Source organism: Lemur catta, chromosome 7, assembly GCF_020740605.2.
Source record: "Lemur catta isolate mLemCat1 chromosome 7, mLemCat1.pri, whole genome shotgun sequence".
Taxonomy (NCBI): Eukaryota; Metazoa; Chordata; class Mammalia; order Primates; family Lemuridae; genus Lemur; species Lemur catta.
The window spans coordinates 83,739,150-83,765,991 of NC_059134.1; the positions used below are offsets into that span (position 1 = coordinate 83,739,150).

The following is a 26,842-nucleotide window of genomic DNA, read 5'->3' on the forward strand; positions in this document are numbered from 1 at the left end:
CTTTCGAAAACAACACTGAAAGAATTGCAGACACTTGCTCTATCCAGCGGCCGTCCTGAAGCACAAGACCACGGGCCCATGTGTTCAGGTGTGGAGAAGGAATGGCTTTAATTTCTCCCAAATACTGTGGCCTTGGCTGCTGAGTTATGATATTCCATAACTACCAAAGCCCTTAAGTATGTGCGTATCCTCTAACCCAGTGATTCTACTTTTAGAAATTTAACCTAAGGATAAATTCGTGATTACATGCAAAGTTCTGATCACAAGGATACTTATTCCAGATTTGTTTATATAGTAAGATATTGGGAAACCACCTAAAATAGTGAACTGTTAAACATATAATAGTCTAAAAACTCCATATATTAGAATGCCATGAACTCATTAAAGTTATTCCCTATAAATACGTATATTTATTGACAGAGACTTTTGTTTATGATATTGTTGGATGAAAAAGGTTTCAAAAATATCATATAATCCTATTTTTTAAAAAACCTTATATATGTGTATATACATATATATGTATGTGTGTGTATATTCTGTTTATAAAATCATGATCCAGAGAGCTCTGTCTAAGAGGGTATCTAAATCAAAAGAACTAAACCAACAAAAGTAATTTTAAAGTACCACTCCTCATTTACTCATATTTTTCATGTATATGAAGGCAAATATATCATGCCCAGTAATACTATTTAAATGTCCTTGATTCCTCTCCCATTCACATGCAGTAGCTGCTTCTGCGCCTCTCTCGAAAATCCCACCAGGAAATCCTGCAGGCCACACCTCTTCTGCGTCTCATTGCCCATCCTCTCTCCTAGTCTCCATCACACACACACACACACACACACACACACACACACACAGCGTGGGCCCTCCCTCGCAGGGGGGCAGGGGAGAAACTGACCCGGGCCGAGCCAGCACTCCCTGTCATGGCCTGTGGTGGGAGGAGGGAGTGGGCAAAGCTCCAGCCCTCGGAATCTTCCTCCTATTTCCTATGCATAGAGAACATCCAGCAGGGCATGCGCAAGGATCAGATGTTAACTGTCGTTACTTCCGGTGGTAGGATTAGAGTAGATTTTAATTTTCTTCCTTTTGCTTATCTGTGTTTTCTAATTTCCTACCATGAACACAACATTCCTTGATTAATTTTTTTAGAGTTTTGATTGAAGTATATCTTAATTAATTTATAAAAATAGCTTTAAAAAAATAGCTCCCCAGTGCTTTTCAAGAGTATGAAGTCAGAGAAACAAGTACGGTACTTTTCAAGTTAAAGAGGTGTAAAAATATATTCTCTGTCCAGATATGGCCCAGATATTGCACTCAACAAGCCGACCATCAGCCGACACTGGGAGGTTTGTCTTTGTTCCTGTCTCCCACTTTCTGTCAAATAAAAGCAAAAGACATTTTCAAAAATGTGCAAATGAGGGAGAAGAGCTTAGGGCAAGTTACGCCGGTAGACATGGTATCTCTCATCTGAAAATGGACACAAGTGCAGGGCCCTGAGACTGAGTGAGGTCATCCCCATGGAAAAGCCAGCGCAGGGCTGGTGCATCCCAGGTCCTCAAGCAGATCTGAGCACCTGCTGTGTTAAGTTCATTCCCTTAACAGACAATGACTGGCTTCAGCTCTGAGCTGGGCTCTGGCCTGGGGGCTGTGAATGCAATAATTAATAAGACGCCCAACCCCAAAAGAGCCCCCAGTCTATGGGAGGAGGCAGCTACAACAACAACAATAATAATTGCAGCTAACATTTATTACACACTTATGTGCCAGACATTCTTCCAAGTGTTTTATACTTATATAGTGGTGTTTTCCATTCTTACAGTAATCTGTGAGGTAGATGATCTTGGTAATTATTTTACCTTCTGTTCTCCTAATCACAGAAATCTATCTGACCCTCTGTCAGACCCTACAACTGTATGGTAATGGATCAGTTTATATATGTACAGTGGATAAGCGTTTGAGTGCTAGAATCAAACTTTCTTGGTTCAAATTCCAGCTCCACCAATTATGGGCAACTGATTTGATCTTTCGATGCTTCAATTTCCTCATCTGTAAAAGGGGAATAATTGTTGTTACCTCATAGGTTATTGCAAGGATGAAGAGTCAGTATGTGCACAGCACTTAGAACAGTGCCTGGCATACAAGCTGTTAATAAATGTTAGCTGCTGTTATTGTTGCTGCTGTTGTTATTTGTCTCTTCCCATAGACTGGAAGCTCCTTGAGACCTGGGTCACTATCTTATTTTTGTATCCACAACCCCCAACCCAGGGCATAGTATAGGGTTGAAACAAGTAATTGTCGGTTAAGCTAGAGAACAAACTTATTACTACTTGTATGTTGCAGGGGGTGGGGAAATATTCTCTTCATGAATAGATATCAGGTTCCCCCAGGGATGATGATAATAGGAGGAACATGGCACCTCCTAGAGCAGATAGAGTCTAAGAAATAGTAAACATCAGACCCACCCCAGGGCTCTTAGGGCAGTGGGAAGGTAGGGAGATGTTGCTATGAAGTATACTGTTGCCCTGCCTAAGGCACAACTATAAATTCATATAATAATAGATCCGCCAATATGGCTAAGAAATAGTAAACATCAGACCCACCCCAGGGCTCTTGGGGCAGTGGGAAAGTAGGGAGACGTTGCTATGAAGTATACTGTTGCCCTGCCTAAGGCACAACTATAAATTCATATAATAATAGATCCACCAATATGGCAGAAATGAATAGCACAGCTCAGGGGTGGGAAAAATCAAAGCTCAGCTCACCCCAGTGCCATTCATCTCCCCCCTGGGTGTAGCTTAGTATTAAGCACCCCTTAGGGATTAGGAAGGCTTGGGATGTGCGGAGGCAGGGCTGTGTGTGAGTAGCAATCAGCAGTGTTGCGGGAATTCACATGAGAGGCAGTGTGGTGCTGCCGGCTGCTGAGAGGGAGCCGAGAGCTCTAGGCTCTGCCACTGCCCGCCTCTGCGTGACTTTGAGTAAGGCACTCAACCACTCTGGCCTCAACCTCCTTGTCTGTACAATGGAGCTTGAATAGTCTCCTAAAGTCCCTTCAGTCTTTGAAATCCAGTTCAGAATGTTCTCTGCATTGTGAAGAAAAATTCTATCAGGAGTTGCATTCATTCCTAGAAGATATTTCCAGGTAAAATCTCCACAGGCAGATCTGCCAGCCTTCAGGGAGTACATGTCCCAGATTGCGACCTCAAGCTTTCCCTAAAGAACCCCTAACAGCAGAACTCCAGTGTGTCTCCTAACCCAGAGTTTGGGGGCACGCACCCAGGCATGAAATGTCTTTGAGTTCTTGTTTATTATCACAAAGGTAATTTTACATTTTACACCATAATCTATCCTTGCTTGTGTTGATATAAAAATAGTACAGCATTTTAAATTACTTATTATAGATGTCTTTGATAAGTCTAGACCTGAAGGCTGATGGAGAGCCTCACTTTTGATCTTGAACTCTACAGCTAAGTCCTAACGCTGGATGATAAGATTATAGGAAATATGTATTCTTTTTGTACTTTCATATTTTCACTTTCTTCTCTAATGGCATTTATTAATTTAATGCCAAAGAAAAGTAAATAATTTTTTAAAAAATGAAATATAACACAGTGCAGACCTTCGTGTATAGTATTTAAGGTGGGAAGGACTTACCTTTATGAATGAGTTCCCTAATGACATTTTCTTTCTGTGCTCATTTCATGCATCCAAGCACTTTATACAGAGTAATTGCATAAGAAATATGTGCAGTTGAATGAAGAGAAGTGATCATAATGATGATTATGATGATGACGACAGCAACTACTATTAGTGTGTTTTTACCTGTGCTACTGTTCTAAAATCTTTACTTGTATATTTATTTAATCCTTACAAAACCCTTTGAGGCAGTATTGTCCTCATTTTGCAGAAGAGGAAACTGAAACACTAAAAAGTTAAAGTAACTCGACTGGTTGGAACATCGTTAATGCCCTTTATCTTCTCTGTGCTCCTTTTAGATCTGGCCATTGCGGTGGCAATGCAGCAAGCTGCCAGTGTCACCTTAGCAATCTCTTATCTCTTATCTTTTACATTCTTGCACTCTGAGACTTGTGCACATGCCAGACAGGTGGAATTAGCTCCTACAGGTCCCCCACCCAGCAGTGGCAGAGAAGCCTCAGAGCAAAAAGCAGGCACTTGCTTAGCAAGCATTCGTTAGCAGGCAAGCATGAGACGTCCACACAGCCTGCTCTGGAAGCTGATGGAGTCCTAGCTCTTTGCCCCCATAGATACTGAAGCTGCTCCTTGAATGAAAGGTTCAGTGGAGGAAGGCAGGGGAACATTCTAGAACAGTGGATTTCAAACTTGAGCAGGCATTAGAATCCTGGAGGGTTTATGTTATTAAAGCGTGGATTGCTGGGTCCCATCCCCAGAACTTCTGATTGAGTATGCGCCACACTTTGAGGTCAGTGATCTAGAAGCAGGATTTTGTTACTCTCTCCGATAACTGGCATTGGGCCACCAGTGATTCCCAGATTAATGGCTGGACACACGACCATTTAGACAGTTAGTCTAGAGTCTGGAGTGCCATCCCTCTGCGTGTAGACTACAGGACACTCCAGATTCTTATACCCAAAGGCATAAGGGCACGGAACAATGTCTCTGAAAGATTTTAGAAAATGCCATTAATTTCATCAGTGAAAGCCATTTCTCATGACTGTTATGCTAATTAGCAAAGCCTGTGTCATTGGTAGAAGTACAGACAACTGACGCGCACAATGAAGGCTGGAGTATGGCCTTCCTGGTAAAATGCTAGCTGACTACCCCTGTAGTGTGAACTCCTAGATATGCACATAGGATATCATTTAAATTAGCACAGATGCATAACGGCACCTGTCCAGAGTGGACATTTTAGAGTAAATTACAGACCAGCATAATGGGATGGAAAGTTAATTAATTAACAGATCAATGGGCTTTGTTTTGTCCCACAGACTGAGCCTGAAATCATAGAGGAAACCAACGTTGACAGAGTTCATGAGCCGCGGGGCTATACCAGGTCTCGACAGGTGAAAGGCCACTCGGAGACCTCCACGCTGAGCTCCCAGCCCTCCATCGACGAGGTCAGGCAACAGATGCACATGCTGCTGGAGGAGGCCTTCAGCCTGGCGTCCGCGGGCCACGCGGGCCAGAGCCGGCACCAGGAAGCCTACGGGTCAGCCCAGCACCTGCCCTACTCAGAGGTGGTGACCAGCGCTCCAGGGACCATGACACGGCCCAGGGCTGGGGTGCAGTGGGTGCCGACCTACCGCCCAGAAATGTACCAGTATAGTCTACCCCGGCCGGTAAGTCATTCATCCCACCCACCTGCCACCATCGTGTCAGGCTGCCCAATGTGTTCCAGCGTGAGACCCAGAGCAGGGACTTACGGTAATAAACTACTTTGGGATTTGGAGATGAGCTTGGCTGGGCTCTCATCCTATCTTCCACCAATGATCCAAAGCATAAGCCTTTTACTCCCAGCGGGCAAGGCACACAAGAAGCCCTATGTCCATATATTTTAGAATGAATTTCCTTTTCTACTATCCTTCAGGGAAAGGGGTGACTTCATTCTTCATGCACTAGTGGTTTTCTATACTTTCAAGTATGAAACCCATTTTAAATGTCAGAAGACATCGCAGAGCCACATGTTAAGGAGTTGTGTAGCCTGGTGGTTGGGAGCGTAGGCTTTGAGCCAGGTGGCTTGACTTCAAATCCCATCTCTACCGCGTGAAGGCTGTCAGAATCAGAATGGAGTCACTTGTGTTGATAAAAGATAAAAAAAACCTGACAGAGCCGGGGAAGGCCACGAAGGGAGGGTTGTCATGCATAAGTACCTGATAACAAGAACTATCATAAAAGACTCTGCAAAAATCACAACCTTATACAAAGGCCATTGCAACCTTACACCAAAAACTACTTCTGGAGGACATCTGCTTAGCAGCTGCCTTCCAACCTTGGACTGGCGCCACCCTTGTTATTGATCCTTTCAGCCAGGGATAATTATCTCAAAACAATTATGTAATCCTCCTCATTTTCCCTTTAAAAACATTTTCTTCCCTTTTCTCCCTGAATACACACATAGTTGACTATGGCATGCATATTCCCATTGCAATGCCCATTCCCAAATAGATACCATTTTTTTAAGGGAACCTCTCTCTCTCTCAGTTATTTAAGTTGACAAACACTTACTAGCTTTATAACTTGGAGAAGTTACCTAAATTCTCTACAGGTGAAAATAAGTAAGAAAACTACCTACTTCCTAGAGTTGTTGTAAAGGTTAAATGAGTTGATGTAGGTGAGGACCTAGAATGCCAGGTACAGGGCACATGCTATAGAAGTGTTAGTCATGATTATTTCATTAAGTAGCAATTGCGCTTCTATATTTGAGAAAGCACCCAATGATGAAAAGCTTCCATGATTTACATTATTTTGTTTGCGTTTTGCTCATCAAGATAGCATCTACATATATCTTTTTAAAAAGACATAGTTTTGTAAACCATAGCCTATAATAGACAATGCTTTGGGCATGTATAGATGCCAGATTCTAGGTATCTGGGATGAGATCTGGGTTTCAGAGAGAAAAGCGTAGACAACCAGGACAACAAGTCTTCTAACCAGTGGCCAGCAAGAAGATGTGCTGGCTTATATCCATTATGCCTCTGTTTATCAAACCATCTGAAAAATTCATTGTGAGACATATGAAAACTTAGATGGTTTTTTTTGTTATAATTGAGGGTAGGTGCCCAAAAGGCCAAAAACATCAGCATTAAATATATATATATATTTTCTTAATGAAGCCACCTAAAATGGAAAAGGACTGAGAACTAACACAACAAAGAGGTTGGCCATCAAACCAGAACAATATTAAAGGCAGTTCTTTTGTCATTAAGGTTGCCTTCTTTGCCAATAACACATGTGGGCCCTATTTTCATAAGAGAAAATAGCCAACAATACACAGTAGTAATGATGATTCTTAACCCAAGCTCTTACAGAGCCCCCTCGTGCTATGATAATGTGGAAATCAATATAAAAGGTGGCAATTTAGAATGATAACTATGATTACTTTTCGTCTTCTAAAAAGGAAGCTCTTCCAGCTCTGCCGGGGAATAATTGGAAGCTGATGGTTTAAATGCACTAGGCCAGGCCGAAGGCATTTATATCATGGGAAAGGTTATTGGTGGCAGCTTGGGATTTCTGCACTGCAGTTTAGGAGACTCTTGATCATATTTTAGCCCTTGAATCTATGAAGAAATTGAACTCAACACCTAATGACCAATCCAATTTTGCTAGTGGTCATAATGGATGCGTGCCAAGTAGAATGAAAACATCCTACTGTCTTCCCATCTTCCCACTGGCAACAGAGTCAGGGATTTTGAAAAAGGCAATGGGGCTAAACCGTCTTTCCCACTAGACTCTTTATAGATGGAATTAACAGTAATAATGATAACAATAGTTGACATCCATTGAACTCCCGTTGTTGACTGGACACTAAGCTAAGTGCTATATAGACATTATCTCTTCTAATCCAACAACTTCCCGCCCCCACCACCGTGAGGTCAATATTATTATCCCAAGTCCGGGCATGGGGGCTGACACCTATAATCCCAGAACTTTGGGAAGCTGAGGCAGGAGGATCACTTGAGCTCACTAGTTTGAGACCAGCCTGGGCAACATGGCAAGACCCTGTCACTACAAAAAAACTTTTTTTAATTAGCCAGGCTTGGTGGTGCGTGCCTGTAGTCCCAGCTCCCCAGAGGCTGAGGCAGGAGGATCACTTGAGCCTAGGAGTTTGAGGTTGTAGGTGAGCTGTGATTGCACCACTACACTTCAGCCTGGGTGACAGAGCAAGACCTTGTCTCTAAGAAAAAATTATATATATTATAATTATCCCCAAGTGAGGGGATAATAAATGAAGAAATTAAGGCTTAGAAAAGTCAAGAAACTCACCCAATTTACACAGTTATAAATGGCAGAATTGGAGTTAGAACCTAGAGCTGCCTAACTTCAAAGCCTACACTCTTTTCATCCCCTGGCCAAAGTGAGTTCTAGGGATGTCCTCCAGGCTCTAATGAGAACTTGAATATCCAGAACTTTGGAGTATGATCTTCTCATATGGAAGCTTACCCAGTTTGAGCACATTTTGTCCTGTCCTATCATTGCTATAGTGTGGGAGATATCACCATTGGGCCAAGTTGGGAATTTTGTCATCTTTTGTCCTCCTCCCCCGTTAAAAACAAATGTACAATACCCACCCCCCCATACACACAACCTTTGTTAGTGATGAAATATTCAGACATATCAGGTATGAGTTTGCATCTGCCACAACACTTAGGTTCAAGAAATGTTACATTTCTTGTGTTCCTCTAAATCAAATTTGGATCTGTTCTGAGCTGCTGTCTGGTCAGGTGGGTGGGATATTCAATGCCAGTTATTTTGGGGCTCCTTCCACCTCTGGTCGTACAAAAGTCATTGGTGGTTTGAAGTTAGGACACTAGGAGAGGGTCTACACTAGACATTGTTGATCGTGCAGTGTCCAAATCCCAGGGGTCCTTGAAGGTCAGATCTGGGCCAGACTGGGAAATGGGGCTCTTTGCCTTTGGACTGCCCTGAAAAATCCCCCCTAAAAACCAACTGAGTACCCAACATCTGGCAAATGCATCCCTTCTAAGCCTAGAAAAATCATTACAGTGAGTAAAACCCCCAGTTTACACAGGCTGGCTACATGGGAAGGGAGAAAGGGAAGGTAGGAAGGAAAGTCTGGAGCATAGCAATCTCAGCCCACAAACTCAGGTGTACAAGAAGAGTAACTTTCTTTGTTTTTCTGTAATCTTCTCCACAGGCCAGAAGCTCAGTCTCAGTCAGCTCCAGCTCTCCTTCCTATTTTCTGGGGACCTACGTACTATGGGGTTGGGAGAGGGCTGTAGCCTCTGGTCCCAGTTTGTCCTCATCTACTCACTCTGGCTGGGATCCCTGAGAAGCCCTTGTCCCTGTGCAGTCTCCAGTCGATAGTCCAGGCAGAGCAAGGCTGATTCTGGTCTTCCTGCTCACAAACCCTCTCCATAGCTCTCCCCCGCTTCCTCCACGCTCGAGTGTGCTTGAGCCCTTGGCCTTTCTCTGTCTCTTGCTCTCTCATTCTCTGGCTTGAGCATGTGTGCGCAGCCCCCTCTCCGCATACCCCTGCCCCTCTCCCCTCTCTAGCAGCTTCCTCACCACTACATGGGACTATTGAAACCACTTCTGGCCAGATGTCCATACCACCGTCCTCTTCTTCTCCTGCACCCCGCTAGGATGGGGGAATTCCATGCTGTGGCTGATGCTGGGCTTTCCTGGAGGTGGGCATAGCTCCCTTGTCTTTCAGATTCCCCACATTTTGATGGGATTTGTATCCTCTTCCCCACCTCTTCCCCCAGGGTGACGCAGGACACAGGACCCCTTTTCCAGACCCGTCCACATCTAAACTCTCTTGCCTCCCCCTTCTAACTCCCCTCTCCTTCCTATCCAGAGCAGAGTGGTCGAAATATACCTCACCTCTTCCAAATCTCTTGTTTATGGCATCTGACTTACTTAAGTTTAGGTTTTTGATATTCAAAATCCTAGGTTCTTGCAATTCAATAGCTTTGGCTTTTGAAACTCCACTAAGAATTGGTTCTTGTGCCACCCTCAGTCTGCTGTGCCTCCTTCCCTAGGGCAGGAAGGTGGGATGCCCTAGTTGCTCAGGGTAGGGAAAGGGACCTAATTCAAAGAATTGTGGAGGAAAAAAAAAATTGGTTGCTACAATTGCTGGTTGAGCATCTCAAATCCAAAAATCCAAAATCCTAAATGCTCCAAAATCCAAAACTTTTTGAGCACTGACATGATGCTCAAAGGAAATGCTCATTGGAGCATTTTGGATTGTGGATTTTGGGATTTTGGGTGCTCAACCAGTAATGCAGATATTCCAAAATCAGAAAGAATCCTAAACACTTCTGGTCTCAAGCATTTCAGATAAGGGATACTCAACCTATGTTACATCAAAATATTATCCTGTCTCAGAAGGAAGGGAGTATCACTTACCCAGTACCTACTGTGTGCCAAACATTACATTAATATATAAAATTAGTCTTTAAAACACCCTTTAAAATCAGGATATGATACTCTTACCTTCTTATGTAATAAGAAGGCAGCACAGAGAATTTAAATAAGTTGCTCAAGATCAAGCAGCCAGTAAGGATCAAAGCCAAGACTCAAACCCAGATTTCTCTGACTCTAAAACCCATATCCTCTGCACCACACCACCCTGAGCTCAGAATTGCGAGGTGGTGTCCTTAATTGACTTGGGTGATTTTGGACAAGTCAGTTTACTTCTCTGGGCTTCACTATCCCCATCTGTGAAGGTAAGAGATGTGGTCTGCCTGTGTCTTGCTCTTTGCAGCTTGGACCTTCTCTGATTGTCTTGGAAGCCTCAGATGATGCTCTGGTCAATAGCTCCTGGTTAACTGACAAATGAGATAAGCACTGGGTTTTCACCTTGGAGTCAGACTTAATAACCAAGCCCCCTGCTTTCAGCTAAATAAGAACTATCCTTCTAGAAGATTCTACCTCCTTCACCAAGGTGTAAAGTTATTTATAGCTGGATATGAACAGGGTGGACATTCCTCTGCCTGGTGCAATGTATTCAGGGTCAGCATGATGCCGTGGAAGGGGCACCATGCAGAGGAACCCAGTGTTGCCACCAGGTATGGAAAGATCGGAGCATCCACTCTGCCCTGGGGCCAACTCAATGGCACTGGACAGGGCTTCTAATGAGAATGAGCTGGCTTTGGCTGGTTGGTGGCTTTTCCCCCACTAAGGCAAAGCCTGAGACCACCTAACATGTCTGTTCAACTGCAGCCTGTCACCCTCATGGTGCTAACCCTGTGGTTTGTTGTTACTGGATCCTTCCTCCTGGGTGGACACACATGCACAAGGAGGGGCCAGCACACAGTAGGTCTCATCTGGGCTCACCCTCCACTGGGATGGCTAAAGAGGACAGCCCTGACCCACTCTCTTCACCTCCTACCCAGGGGCAGTCAGGACTGGAACTTGGAACAGACTATGGCCACCTTCCTTCCACATCACACCCAAACTTATAAGCCCAAAGAGTGCCCTATTCTAGTCACACCCAGTCTCCTTCAACCTTGGAGACCTGAGACCTATTTACAAAGACTGCCTCAGTTCTGAGTCTCCGATTTCCTTCCTAGCCAGAGGTGTCCTTGGGTTCCTTGGGTGCCAGGTTAGGCACCTCACAGCCACCATCATGGAACTGGGCACTTGGAACCCGGCAACAATTTTGAACAATAGCTCCCAGAGGGATTCCTGTCACAAAGCAGCCAGCAGAGATCCAGATTCCAAATACACAAGAAAAGGAACTAGAATGCAAGGATGAGCAGACTTAAAACCACGGGGAACCTGCACAGGGGGAGGTAGGAAAAAAAGAATAGGAGGATTCCCTCGGCCCATGGCACAGGCTGCCTCTCTCTCTCTTTTTTTTTTTTTCTTGAGATAAGATCTTGCTCTGTGGCCCAGCCTAGAGTGCAGTGACATCATCATAGCTCATTGTACCATCAAACTCCTGCCTCAGCCTTCCAAGTAGCTGGGACTATAGGCACATGCCACCACTCCTAACTAAGGTTTTTTTAATTCTTTCTTTTTTTTTTTTTTTGGTAGAGACGAGGTCTCACTATTGCCCAGGCTGGTCTCAAACTCTTGGGCTCAAGCTATCCTTCCACCTTGGCCTCCCAAAGTGCTAGAATTACAGGGATGAGCCATCGTGCCTGGCCGTGCCTTCTATTTTTCATGTGGCCCCTGCGGCTGCCCCAAGGCCCTGAGGATACAGCCCAGAGGGAGCCGCCTGATCTCCTATGCAGTCTTGCTTTGTACCTGGCAAAATCTTCCAGAGAAGGGAATTCCCTTGGTGCTTGTCAGAAGTTCAGACTTTTAATCAGTTCTCTTGGTGAACTGCTATAGGACAGACACAGGCATAGAGAGCCTTTTCTTGGCTGGGAAACTGTGTTGACTACAGAATAAGCTTCCAAGAACCAGGGATAAAAATAGATTGTCTGTCTCCTCTGTTGAATAGCATGAGAGGCCAGAAGAGAGAAGAGGGCTGTAAACCCTTGTCTCTATTTTGGGAATGAAGTGCCTTATTTGTTGGTGTATTGATCATCATGAAGTGTAAAGCTGGAAGGACATCCAGGACAAGGGTTTCCAAACTGTCTGCAAAACCTCAGAGTGCAGGGAGGTCCCAGGGGGTCCTACAAGTGAATGAAGGGTGAAAGTCACCAGGCACCTCCTCCCCAACTTCAACCAGAGAAGAGAAGCTCTGCTTTAATCTGTCGATGTGTTAGGGTCTGTCAGAATGATTGCATGGCTAAAGAAATGAAGCTCCTCAGCTAGGCCAGTGCCTTATTTCATGAGGAAAACAAGACAGCCAAAAAACAGGGTTCAGAGAGACTGAATGGCATGTCCACAAAAGTGAATGGGCTAATCAAGACGAGAGCCTGATTCACTCGACATTCATTCAGAAAATAGTTATTTAACACTGCTAGGTGTAAGACACTCTGCTCTAACGAAGCAGTACCATGATAGGACAGACATGGTCACTGAACTCCAAGGAGCTTAGGATCTAGTGGAGCTGAAGATTTTGTTTCCTGAATACTACCTTAGCATACATCGTTTACTGAGGCTCAAAAAATGGAAATGCAGCACAGTAACATAGCTTTCATATTGACTCAGTCAGTGCTTCAAGATCTGGGCAGATGTTTTACTTCGTTCTTGTTCTAGAAAGTTAGTATTGCTGACACACTTCTGGGTTGACAGTTATTTTCTCCAAGCACTTCACATTCCATGTCTTCTGGGTGCTATTGAAAAGGCACCTGTCAGTCTAATTGCCTTCCATTTGTAGGTGACATTTCTTTTCTCTCTTTTTACTTTTAAGATCTCTTTGCCTTTGGTATTCTAGCATTTCACTACAATGTATTTAGGTGTGTGTTTTATTTATCCTGCTTGGGATACATTGCACTTCCTGAAACTATTAATTTGCTTATTTTTTAAATTCTGGAAAATTCTTAGCCATTTCTTCTTCAAATACTACCTCTTCTTCATTCTCCAACTTCTCTGCTTTGGGACTTTAATTAGCTGCATGTTAGACCTGCTCATTCATTCTGTCCTCCATATCTTATATTTTTCTTTTATGTTATCTATCTTCTTATCTCTTTGTGCTTAGTAATTTCCTCAATTCTGTTTTCTAGTTTATTAATTCTCTCTTCATCCATGATTAGTCTGTTATTTAATTACCTTACATTGAGGGTTTTACTTTAGTAATCATTTTTCACTTCTACAAGTTCTATTTGTTCTTTTTTCAAATCTTCCAGATCATTCCTACTAGTATCTCTCTGGTCAATTATTTTTAAAAAAACATTTCTTACATTGTTATTTTTTGTTTCATATCTAGAAATTTCTAACTCTAAAGTTCTCAAAGGTCTACATCTGTTGTTTGTTTTTTTCCACCGACTTTCACTTCTCTTTTCTGGTGTGTTTATGGTCTCGGATTATGAGCTCCTATTTGCTTCATCTTAAATTTGTGCTGATCCTGAGATCTTGCTCTAGGAACACTCTTCTCCAAAGAGGATTTACAATTGCTTCTGCCTGAGCCTGGGAGCGTTACCACCCTCCCTCCCTGGAAGGGACAATGCTGTTCCCCTTCCAGGTTGGAGGTGATTGTCTCAAGTTCTGTCTCCTCACCTTGCCCTGCCCGAAGACTTGATCTCTTCACTGACTGCCAATGTGGCATTTGTCTTCCACGCAACACCACCTTTCATATTTGCTCACTACTCACTGTTTCCACCTCTGGTTTCAGCTCATGGCTTTGTTTTAATTTGCTGAGTTGTTGGGGCTGAGGAGGGGAGGGGGGAGTAGTCCTTGCAGATTTCCCTTACATCTTGCAGTTTTCACAATGCATTAAGAAGTATGTTCTATCCAGGACCTGGTTGTGATTGAGTGGGTTGGCTCTCATGAGTGTGTAGTCTGCCGTAATGCTGCAGGAAGAAGACCTCATTCAATTTAACGAATCCTGTTTATGGATTCCCTGGGCTGCTGCCTTTTATCCTGATGCCTTCAGGTTTAAAGTCCTGTCATCTTGTTCCGCAAGAGATCTGACAGGCATGATACCTAAAGAAAGAAGCGGATGAAAAGCACAAGTTTAGCTTTGTCTTCTGAGAGCATTTCTAGATTGTCTCTTGCTAAAGGAGGCTATGGCCTGGCTCTTTTTAACCCTGTCCATCTCTGTCCATTTTTCTTTTATCCCTTCACATACTGATAAAAGTCTTCACTTTTGTGACAGTTCCAGTCCTTTATCTTTGAATAGTGCTCTATAGATTGCAAAATACTCACACATACACTGACTTGCCCAATCTTCTTGGCAGCCCTCTGAGCAAGGCATTGTTGTCCCATTTCAGAAGAGGATGCTGAGGTCCAGAGAGGTCACTTGACTTGCTTAAGAACCTAAAATCTGTTCACCGGGACCTTCACACATCCCTCCTGGCTCCAAATCCATTGCTTTCCCCCCACTACATCTGTTTCCCAGGAGAGAGAAAGTAAAACACAATCAATGATTCATTCACTCACTCATCTAATATTTATTGATCATCTGTTCTATACCAGGCATTGTTCCAGGCATGAGGGTATAGCTGTCAATGAAGCCCTTGCCCTTATTACAGTCTACTTGGTGGCAGATAATAAATAAGCAAGCAACAATGTAATGCCAGAGAGTGATCATTGTCATGATGAAAAATAATATGGGGACAGATAAAGTGGGGTTCTAGGGGCATATGGGGCTAGATGGTTGAAATGAAGGAAGGTGCCATGGGAAGAACCTGGAGGAAGGCATCCCATCCAGGGGAAAGAAAAGCCTGAGGCCGAAAAGGCCTTGGGGTGTTCTAACAACAGTTGAAGGGCTCTGTGACCCACCATAGGGGCCCCTGCAAAGGGGAGAGTGGTGGGAGGTGAGGTAGAAGAGGTGGCTGAAACATGTTAAGGAAGACCTAAGGAAAGAGTCCGAGGAAGGAAGGAGGGTCTGGCCCATGGGCGCTGGAAGCTTACATTCCCCTTACATAAGAAGAGCCTGTGGGCTGATGTCACCGGGTTTTAACAGATCTCCCTCTACACGCTGCTTTCTTTCACAGGCTTACAGGTTCTCGCAGCTTCCGGAGATGGTCATGGGCTCGCCCCCTCCACCTGTACCTCCCCGGACTGGCCCTGTGGCTGTCACTTCTCTCAGGCGGTAACACATTCCTTTCTTTGCTTTGTTTGGAATATTTGGGAAAGATGCGCTCCTGTGTCCCCTGACCTGACAATAGCACCAGCGAATTTCCTTCATGCTCTGCCCATTCAGGGTGCATCACCTGTACAGATAACCATGAGCCTGGGGCACCCCGGGTGCCACGAAGGAAGTGGGGACCTCAGAGGGCTGACCTTCATGTCTCTTTAAATAGAAAGTCCTTCAGAATCCACAGAGAAGCCCAAGGTCAACTGCCAGGCACCTGCCGTGTGGTCCCACTGAGCTGCCCTGTCTCTCCAGCCCCTGTTTCTTTATCTGCAACATGAGCACAATGGCCTAAATGATCTGGAAAGCTCTGGGATTCCTCAGAAGGGGTCTCAAAAGAGTGTGTGGAGCACAGGTCAGGAATTTCTGGAAGGGTAGCAAATGCCTGGAGCAGCATGTGGGAAGCCAGGGCTGTGGGAATAAGCAGGTAGAGAGGGAGGGAGGGAGGAAAAAAGGAAGGGAGACCCCACCCTGAGCCACCAGTACCCACCCTGATGTACAAATCATCATCACAGCCTCCACATTTAACCCTCCTCCTCCTCCTCCTCCTCGGGGAACAGCAGGGGGCTTCTCAGTGACTCCTGAGAGTTCTGGGTTGGAGGGGCTTCACATCAGCCATTTGTGCTAGGTGGGCTGAAGGCCAGCATCGATTCCTTATTTCTGTCAACCACCAGCCTCCTCCCATGCCCTTCCATACCGTCTGCCATCCTTGCCACATACCAGGGCGCCTGCCCTTCATATACACTAGAGGATTAGCCCGGGAAGGAGCCTTCCTGGCAAGGCCGGCCACCCCTTTCCTTTTCCAGGCAAGGAAACAGGCTTGGAGAAGGGAGCGAGCTAGAACCCAGCCCTCTGTGTCCCGTCCTCTCCCTTGCTGTGGCTCTCTCCTGCTCCTCGGCTCAGAGGGTGGCCCTGTGGGCTGGCAGCCTGCCACCTGCTGCAGCTGCCTTTGCCTCCCTCCCATGTGAATTTAGGGGAGCCTGAGGCCCCTCTGTGAAACTGCCTCAGGCAAAGGGTGAGGCCTGTGGCTGAAGCACCCTCAATCTGGGGAGATGCCACGTCTGCCCAGCCCAGGCTGCCCTCTTCCTACACGGCTTTCTGAGCACTAAGTGGAAATAGGATGTGTTAATGGGCCTATTGGTCGCCCGCCCGTGGGACCAAAAACAAAACAAAACAAAAAGTTCTCTTAGTCACAACGTCCTCTGCTTCCTGGAGCGGCCTGAGCTTCCGAGTCTGGGCTTGGTGCTTCCTGCCGAGGGTAGCAGGGACCGTGGCCCCCGCATTCCGGTCCATTCTGGTGTCAGCAAGGGGGCAGCCTCCGGACACTCCAGACGGAGCCTTCTCATTGGCTGCCGATGATGTCATCGCCTCCCAGGTCGACCATCCCCCGCTAATACCCAGAGCTAATTGCTTTCCTTCTTTTATGTGGAAATTAAATGTTCAACCACCCACAGACGCGACAGCCACCCTTAGGGGAGAACTGACCTTGAACATCTAAAAATGATTCCAGCTCAGGCCAGCGGGACAGCTGCTACGTACAAGTCTGAGAGTCCCCGCCGTGTTGGCGCCCCCAGGGGGCCCTTTGTTACTGGGGGGCAAATCCAGTCCTGAGGACCCCACCCTCGCGGGGCTGGGAGGCAGCTGCCCACGGCCAAAGGGGCCGGGCGCTCCTCCTGCCCCGCCGCCCGCGGTCTGGGGCAGCGCTAACGCGGCCCCCTGCCCTGCCCAGGTCCACCTCAGACATCGGCAGCAAGACCAGGATGGCCGAGTCCGCGGGGCCCGAGCCGGCCCAGCTGCACGACAGCGCCTCCTTCGCGCAGGTGTCCAGAGGCCCCGTGTCCGTGGCGCAGCTGGATCAGTCGGCTTTAAATTACTCAGGTGGGCAACAGCAGGAAGACCCGAGCATCCGCGCCCCTGCTGCTGTGCTTCCGTCCTCCCCAGCGGCCCGTCCTCTCTCCCGCCACCTGCCACCTCAGGAATCAAAGCCACTGCATTTCTGGATCCCCTCCCGACTTCAGTTTTCGACTAAAAGAGCTACTGGTTTTATTTCTGGAAAAGATCTGTAATCGGGCAGAATACCAAGTAATGTGAAAGTCGGGGTGTATGTTAACATTTTGCCAGATTTGAGTTTGGTTTTTTGTTTTAGCTTCAAAGCATTCCAGATACAGCTATCCACCCCCATCTCACTCCTCTTCTCCCAAAAGGTAATCACAGTCCTCAAGTCATAGGTTTTTTAATCTTTAGTTTCATATGTATGTATATATAACAGTCTATATTCATGTTCTATGCATTTGAAATTTACATAAGTGATATCATGCTTTACATTTCCTTTTGCACTTTGTTTTCTAAATTTAATATTGTTTTGAAGATTTCTCCAGGTTGCTACCCACATGCTGTGTAGATTTAGTTCATTCATTTAAACTGCCATATGCTTCAGACCCTACGATGGGGTCTAAGACCCCAGGTGATACAGCAACAAAGAGGAGGAAGGGATGCAGCAGAGGGAACCTGGTCTTCCTGATCTTTCTAGAACTCTTCTAGGGCCACTGTGCTCAGCTGAGCAGGTAGTGCACTGCTCAAGGGCACCTGGTCTAGAGACCAATTGGGGCTAAAGTCCAGCCTGTGTTCTTTTTGCCAGGGGTGGGGTCTGCACTTGCCCAGTGAAGGGAATCCTGTTTTGAATGTCACCAAAGGCAGCATGGGCTCCTAGTGCTCTGGACTTTTCCCATCTTTCCGTCCCCTAAATAGGCAGTGGTGGGCCCAGCCAGCACCTCACCCACTGGGCCTGCATCTGCCCAAGCTGGGGGAAGTCGGGAAACAGAGGAGGACTCTGGCAGTGGCCTTGGCTAGGGAATAAGAGGACAAAGTCCATGAGGGAAGCAGGGCAGAGAGCTACAGACTTCCAGCTGCAGCCCAGCACTGCTCACCTGCCCAGTCAGCACAGGAGGCATCCTCTGCTGCACCTCAGACCTGCCTTTCTACGGAAGTGACAGCTCAACGCCCCCCGCTGAGCCCTCACCAATTCCCCCACCCACCCCATCCTGAATACCCCAGACCTGCTGGCACGAGGAAATGACACCTTGGTGTCCACAGGTATTTTTCTCCCAGGAGGATGTGTATTTTTTGAGCCAAGAAAGGAACCAAAAGGAGCAAACTTCACTGGTGGAATTTCTGTACACCATGAATGCTTTAAGAAGTTTTCGCAACAGGGTACTTGCAGTTTTAGCCTAAAAGGCAGTTTGAATAAACTAAAAAATTAGGTCGTGTACAAACTCAATGTTCATTTCAGCATTGTTCATAAAAACAAAAAACTGGAAACAACCTTTATGTCCATCAGTAGGGCAAAGGCTAAACTGTGGCTCATACAACAGAATATCGGATGGCAGGTTAAATGAATGAACTAGATCTGTACAGTGTGTGGGTAGCAACCTGGAGAAATCTTGAAAACAATGTTAAATTGAGAAAACAAAGTGCCAAAGGAAACGTATAGCATGATATTACTTATGTAAATTTAGAATGCATAGAACATGAATATAGACTGTTATATATATATACATACATATGAAGCAAAAGATTAAAACCTATGACTTGAAGGCTGTGATTACCTTTTGGGAGAAGAGAATGAGATGGAGGCGGATAGCTGTATCTGGAATGCTTTGAAGATAAAAGAAAAACCAAACTGAAGTCTGTTGAAATGTTAACATACACTCTACCTTTGAGGGAGCTACATCCCCCAGCAAATGGTACAGCCCTGAGCAAGCTCCCCCAACTTCAAACCAGCAGACAGCCAGGGGGCCTGTGAAACTGGCTTTATTTGGCCCTTGGGTGGCTGGATCCCAGAGACCAGCCCCCCTAACCTCCCCCCTCCATCTCCTCTGTGCCAGGTAATACGGTGCCGGCAGTGTTCGCCATCCCAGCTGCCAACAGACCTGGCTTCACCGGCTACTTCATCCCGACACCACCCTCGTCCTACAGGAACCAGGCCTGGATGTCCTACGCAGGCGAGAACGAGCTCCCAAGCCAGTGGGCCGACTCGGTGAGACCCTTGCTGATTCCCTCATAAAACTTCATCTCCTTGACACACGGCAGGGAGAAAATGGGATGAAAAGTTGAAACCACCCCACTGCCACTAACCGGATGGCTAACGTCAGCCATTTTAAAGGGGACCATGTGGTGAGGCAGGATGTCCTTTGACAGAAGAACTTGAGACCTGCCTTCTAGTCCAGGCTCTACCTCTTCCCAGCAGGGTGATCTTAGTCAAGTAAATTTTTATAATAATAAGTACCATTCGTCAAGTATTTTCTATGTACCAGATACCATGTTAGATGTTTTATCTATATTATCTCATTTAATCTTTACAACAATCTTATCAGGTAGGTATTATTATTCCCATGATTACTCCCATTTTGCACATGAGGAAACTGAGGCCTAGGTAGGTGATGTGATTTGTCTGAGGCCACACAGCCAGTAAGGAGGTGTCGAGGCCAGAATTCAAACCTGCACCTGTCTGACTCCAAATCTTTCATTAAATTTGTTTCTTTTAGCTGTAAAATTTTAGATGAAATGTCAGAAAATGAAGCATTAGAAACCCAAGACTGAATTACCTTGCATATAGATTCTAGAACTTTCTGCCAAACTTCTGGCCAGGAACTGCCTTCTCATGGTCCCTTGGTTTCTTTCATCATTACAAGTAGGAGTATATGGCATAGTACTATGGTACCCAAACCCTGGGCTGCAGATGGGTACTGGTTCGTGGCCTGTTAGAAACTGGGCCACACAGCAGAAGGTGAGCAGCTGGTGAGCAAACAAAGCTTCATCTGTATTTACAGTCACTCCCCATCGCTCACATCACTGCCTGAGTCCCGCCTCCAGTCAGATCAGCTGCAGCATTAGATTCTCATAGGACTGCAAACCCTACTGTAAACTGCACACGCGAGGGATCTAGGTTGCGGCTACTTATGAGAATCTAATGCCTGATGATCTGAGGTGGAGCTGAGGGGGTGATGCTAGCGCTGGGGAGCGGCTGCAAGTACAGATTACCATTAGCAGAGAGGTTTGACTGCACAGTAAATGTAATGCACTTGAATCATCCCGAAACTATCCCCTCCACCTGCCTGTCTGTGGAAAAACTGTCTTCCACGAAACCAGTCCCTGGTGCCTAAAAGGTTGGGGACCCCTGGCATGGTGGACCTGGCCCAGACTGCACCAGCCTGGATCTTCACAGCCTAACCTGCCTTCTCATTCACCTGTCAAGGGCTGCTATGTGAAAGAAACCAAGCAAACAAGAAAAACCCAATGATGACCTCTAGAGTGGGTTGCCTAGTCCCTGAGTGAGATCATCTTTCATGGATGAGAAAGGCAAGCTGCCTCCCAGGTTGACCCTGAGTTCATATTAGGGGTTGGTCTCAGCATTTGGAATAAATCCTGACTTAGGAAACACATTGACACCAAGGTCTGGGTCATCTTTTCTCTCTGCATAAACTCCTGGGTCCATAATCTCTGCCCTTGTAGCAAGCAACAACTCAACACTGGTGTTGGTGTCTGTTCTCATGCCACACTTAAAATGACAGCATCAGGGGCAAAGCTGTCCTACATATATTAATTTTCCTGATGACCAAGTTTACACCTTTAATTTTCAAAACATTTAGAAATATGTGCCATTTTGCATAAAAATAATTCTGTAATGAATGATATTTTCCCCCCTCCTTCTTTTAAAGAGGATATATCCTGGGGAACATTGAGGAGATTAAAAAATAATAATAAAAAATAGAAGAGGATATAATATAATTTCATGTCTTCTATGAATGATTCCACAGTATTATGATGCCTCCCTGTACTAAAATGTCATTTGTAGGATGAGCTCTAATGGTTTGTAGGATCTCTGCCTCTATATCATCAAATATCTCCAAACTATTAATACTATGATTTTTGGAGTTATTATCATGGCTCAGCATGGTTTTTTCTTTGTCTTATCTTGCTCCCAGCTGGCATTTTATGTTGTTGTCACTGTCCCCACTTCCAGTAATATGCTAACCCTTAAACATGCTTTTCCTAATGTGCTATTATCTGCAAATGAGGCATGTCTTAGCTCGTTAAAATTGTTTGTAAAATTGGAGTAAATAAGCTCTAAGCGAGGAACTGGAGAGATTGCCTGCTGTTAAGTCTGTGGATTTTAATGTGGGACTTTATGACATCTATTTTGGTTTGGGAACCTTTTTTTTTGGAGGGGGGGGCTTCATTCTCTGCTGTTCTAAATAGCTGATATCACTGGATTGATTTGATCAGTTCAGAGCTTATTTGATTCTGTAATTCCACTTCCTGTCTAAAAATTATGTATAATTTTCAGAAAGTAGACTCTATTTAACTAATTAGACTGTAAGTCTGTGGCTTTGGCAGCTCCCACTGCATGCAGAGTGCAACACTGGGTACTCCGTGGGAGTTGACAGAAGTATTTTCCAAAACCTTGACCCTCACCCTCAAGACACTTACAAGAGATAATAACTTAGCCAGGTTTATAGCCACACCCAGGCCTTTGGGTTCATATTGCCTTAAAGAGGAAGGAAAAGGAACACAGTACACGGAAACCTAACCTTCCTGACAGGATGACGGGATCGTTCTGGGCTCATACCCTTCAGTGCGAAGGAGAACCAGTTTCCTATTAGCTGTTTTTAATTAAGAGGAAGATGATTGCTGCAGCCTAAATGAGTCTTTCCTGGAGTCCAATTACCACTTGCAGTTAAGCAGGGAGGCGTGGAGTAAGTGGGTAAGACAGGCAATTCATAACACAGAAAAGTCAGTGCAGGAAGCTCCATCACTTGTCAGCTTGAGAAAGATGCCCCTTTAGGGCAGTGAGAATGCACCCCTTCCACATGGCCATGAGAAGGAAAAGGCCTACACCATCATTTGGATGGCTAACCTCCCCGATCCCAGGAGCTAGCTTAGATAAAGTCACCTGAACCTGGGATGGCAAATAGATTTCATCCTTGATGCTAGATGGAGAAGGGTTGGGAAGGGGCTTCTGGGCTCAGCAGGAAACTGTGCTGTGATCAACTGGTGATGTCTACCATGGGCACTGGCTAGGGAAGTAGTGGTATTTGCCAGCCCTAAATTTTGGCCGGCAAAGTGTGATGGTTCTAGCCATATTAACGTTGTGGAATATAATAAAGGTCTTTTGTGGAATACCATGGAACAGCATCCCATATGTGGCACTGTTTCTGTAGGAGTGTTGATCCTACATTCCAAATCATTGACTTGTCCTTCTCCCTGGAAGTTTCCATATATTCAAGTATAGGACTATGTGTCTTCCACTTTTAATGAAAAGAGAACATTTTTTCAAGACACTGAGGTCACGTCCTGAATCCAAGACATTGTAGTGCAGTGATTAATGCCCCACCCTTGGAGCCAGACAGACCTGTGCAAAGCATGTCTCAGTAGCTTGTCACCTCAGATTGTAGCACTCTTTGCTTCAGTCTCCTCATCTGCAAGATAAGGATAACAGTACCTACCTCCTATGTTGTTGCTTTGAGAATTAAATGAAATGTATGTGGAAAGCCCTTAGCACAGGGCTCAATCAGTGTTAGCTATTATTATTAATAATAAACCCCTGAGTTCCTTCAAGATCCATAAACAGCAATAGTTCTGTTTGCTGGATTGTGCTTATACAAATAGATTCAAATCTGGACTCAGATATATTCCTAATGCTTTCAGCAAGGTTTAAAACACCTATTTAATTCATCCAAACAGCATATTCAATGAGTCCAAATTACCAGTTTTTTAAAACAGACTGACTCTGGGTTTTGTATCTGTACAGTAACAACTGGCTTCTATTTTCTTCTAAGTCCCTTCCTTTGTCCTCAGTCCCCTCCTACCTCTAGCATCAAGTGTGCCCTCTGACTTGAGTCCCTTCCTAATGCCAGGCCCTCCTCTTCTCTCCCCACATCCTCTGCAGGTGCCCCTCCCAGGGTACATCGAGGCTTACCCCCGATCCCGGTATCAACAGAGCTCGCCCTCCAGGCTTCCTCGCCAGTACAGCCAGCCCGCCGGCTTGCACCCCAGCCTGGAGCAGGCCCCGGTGCCCTCCGCGGCAGCCTCTCAGCAGAGCCTGGCGGAAAATGACCCATCCGACGCGCCACTGACCAACATCTCCACCGCAGCCCTCGTGAAAGCCATCCGGGAGGAGGTGGCCAAGCTGGCCAAGAAACAGACAGACATGTTTGAGTTCCAGGTCTAACGCCTTAGCCCTGGGGGACTCTGGACTTCCACGCTGCAGGGAACAGCCTTTGGGGTTCTCCCGCCTGATGTGTTGGGGCTTCAGAGAGAGTGAGAGTGAGTGAGTCGTTCTCAAGCTCAGTTTCTGAAAAGGTGAACAGTGGGGCTTCTGGGAAACAGAGGAAACCCTTGAATGAACAACTGGATTCTTGGCTTAGTCAACTGATCGTGTGTCAAGAAGTCCCCACTTGGGACGTTATGACTGATATTCGTTATGTTGAATGTTTGAACTGGGTGTATTTCCCTTTGGAGCCTTAATCACAAGAGGCACTAGCTAATCTACAGATTCCTGTCCAATGCCATATTTTAATAAATCACTGGAAGGCAGAGAATATACCTCTTATCTTCGGTGACCCTGCATGTTAACTGTTTCGGTGTTAAGGCAGCGCAGGAGCGTGGATTAAGCACCAGCCTGTACTCTCTCTCGCTCAGCCGTGACCGTGATGGTTAACATCATCTCTAGTCTCTAAGGGAGACACTGACTCCAGCCAAGAAACTTGAGTCCCTTTTTTTTAAAAGGTTCATATTCAAAGTCAAATGAAATTGGATGAAAGTCAGTACCCATGGCTGCTCCTATAAATAGTCCTGACTGTTTATTTCCCCCATTAATTAAAAAAAGGCCAAGACAGAGAAGAGAGGGAATGGTAGATTTGTGTCGATGGGTTTTCTGAAAGGTGTTGTCGCTTTGGGACTAGAGCACCCCGCAAGTTAGGATCTAACTGAAAGAGAATCGGTGCTAAGAGCTTTTAGGATCCTACAAAGAAACACAGTTATTTGTGGAGATTTTTCTTCACCCTGCATTGAAGGTGGCCTGAGAACAGAGCTTCTCTCGTTGGGGGGATAACAGATACATTGCCTTTTACAAGAAAATCTCTGTCTCTTCAACAATGATGTCCAGCCTGTGCAGCCCAGTGGTACAAAAGGGAATAGTAACTGATCCCTGTTTGAAACAGGAGCAGTGGATCCATAGTCTTCCCAGGCCGCAGCCTCTGTTTATAGAAGCTTCTGAATGTAGGAAATCTGTTGAATTGCATTTAAATGTAAATAAACTTTTAAAAAGTGTGCATAGGGAATTAGCCAGTTCCCTATAGCTAATAGACACAAGAGGACATGTGCTAAAGTGGCACGGCTGCTACCTTGTGACCACGATGTTGCAAGTCACCCTCCCTGGCATGGCGAGTTGGCCCCCAGAGCTCTGGGTAGGGGACATTGCCTCACAGCACTGAGGCACCAGCTGCTGCCAACCTCCCCCACCCCTGCCGTCCCCAGCAACGTGAGCAAGACAGCTGCTGACTTTGGGTAGCAGGGGGAGAGGGGACACTTTGGTTCCCTTACCACCTTTGGGAGCCTGTACAGTGTTGGGGGCTTACTTGGTGTCTGCTGGAGAGCGAGGTCCTGTCCTGCTGTCACCCATGATCCATCTAGCTTCCGCTGTCTCCATCCCTTCTGAGCCCATCTGCCCACTGTCCTCATGAGTTTCTTTGGTCTTTACTGAAAGAAGAAGGTGGAAACTTAAACGTGGAGAGAAGACAAGAGATGGAACTAATTAGAATGGGAGATTCAAACTGTCAAAGCACAGACTTTTCACAGAAGCCGTTTTTATTTCCCAGTGGCAAATTGCCCTTTTTGGAATGTTCAGAGATGACGTGTCATGGAATTCCCAAACAAGTCTCTTGTTCGGATGATAATAATAGGTAGTGTCTTTTTAGTATGCTGGTTGATCTTTCATAGTGTTAGGTTTTTGTTACTTCAAAAGAAATCAGCTATAAATAAAATGTATTTTTGTAATTCCCTTGTGTATATATGGTATATTTCTACCAATGGCCAGTTGTTGTAGTCCAGAACCTAAATCAGCTTGCAAAACACTGTGGACAGTGCAAGATTTTATGGACAGATTAACACAATGCCTAAGTCTATCCAAATAGGCATTCAATGCACTTGAATGAACAAAGAGCCAAAGAAACTCAGCCTTTTCATGCAAATGGTATGAGTCTGATAAAGTCAGCTACATTGTCCCGCTTTCCCAATAATATTAATATTTCATCAGTGCAATGATATCGACCCAGTACTTTGTCTACTTGGCACATGCCTGGAAATACTGTATGTGAAAATGGCGTTTCAAGACCTTAGTGTAATTGAAATATATATACATGTTTCAAGACAGTGTCTGAGCTTTGGATGTTCCGATGACTTACAGAGGATGCGTCTACAGTCTGCAGAGGTCGGGCTCCCCAGGTCACTTAAGAGGATGGAGCCACAGATCACTGTGGTCTTTGCAGAAGCCCATGAAATAGTCAGCGGGGACAACTAAAAATATAGCGTGCTGTGTCAGACACTCTCTTACACTAGACACCATGGGTGCAAGAGAAGTAGATGAGAGGAAAACCTTAAGTTGAAAAGAAATCAGTCTGTTCATGGTTTCCCATCGACGGGGAGACAGCCCCCGTGGTCGGGTTTTCTGTGACTGAGGTGTGGCCCCTTCCCTGAAGAGTCTCCTAACCTCGTGGAGGTGACAGATACCTGGATGCTGACTCCGAGAAAAGGCAGATGGTCAAAAGTGCCTCATGGAAGTGAAAATGGGGTTCCATGAGAGCCCCGAGGAGGCAGCAACGGACTCTGTGTTCATCGGAACCCTCTAGGCACAGAAGCCACAAAGGACCTTGGCTGACCTGGGAGGAAGAGGAAGGCGAAATTCAGAGACGTAGAGCGAGTGACCGGCCCGAGGATTCCAGCCCCATCTGCTGATCTGTGACCTGGCTTGTTTCCCATCTCACCACGAGGGTTGCAGGCTTGGCAGTGACACGTTTCTTTAACTGTGCCCGGAAGTTTAAAAAATACATCAGGGTCGTGTGAGGGAGTCCATAATGTTCTTGCCAAGAAAAAAGATGACTGATTGCGTATGTAAGGAGCTTCAGATACAGTGTGTAGAGGACGATGCATTTTGTGGCATAATAAACATTTTTCAGCACTGGTTTTGATATGAGTTTTCTGCATTTATGAAAAAGAAATGCATTTTGGCTTTTTCCAGAGTGCCATCAAGGAAATGGTGTCTTCACCTGCTGTTCAAGACTGCGGGGAGGAATTCCTCTCTCAGCACCAAGGATCCAAACAGACAGGCAGGGATGCCGTTTCCTGCTGGTCCCGGTGAGGTGGCAGACCCTGGGCTCTGTGTCGGGGGAGGGGCCTGGTGTGCAGGATCACAAAGGTCTAGGGTGTGGC

The 26,842-nt window shown here is 45.6% G+C and overlaps 1 protein-coding gene across 1 annotated transcript in view; it reads left to right on the top strand.

Moving 5' to 3' along the window:
• The window catches only part of KIAA1549L (KIAA1549 like), a 256,074-nt gene extending 229,473 nt beyond the window's left edge, over positions 1-26,601 (top strand). The window contains exons 17-21 of the mRNA XM_045557763.1: positions 4,968-5,318; positions 15,216-15,313; positions 17,085-17,233; positions 19,240-19,391; positions 23,304-26,601. Coding sequence (XP_045413719.1) covers positions 4,968-5,318; positions 15,216-15,313; positions 17,085-17,233; positions 19,240-19,391; positions 23,304-23,585 — 1,032 coding nt within the window. The 3' untranslated portion in view covers positions 23,586-26,601. The remainder of the gene's footprint in view (positions 1-4,967; positions 5,319-15,215; positions 15,314-17,084; positions 17,234-19,239; positions 19,392-23,303) is intronic.
• Positions 26,602-26,842: the final 241 nt, after the last annotated feature.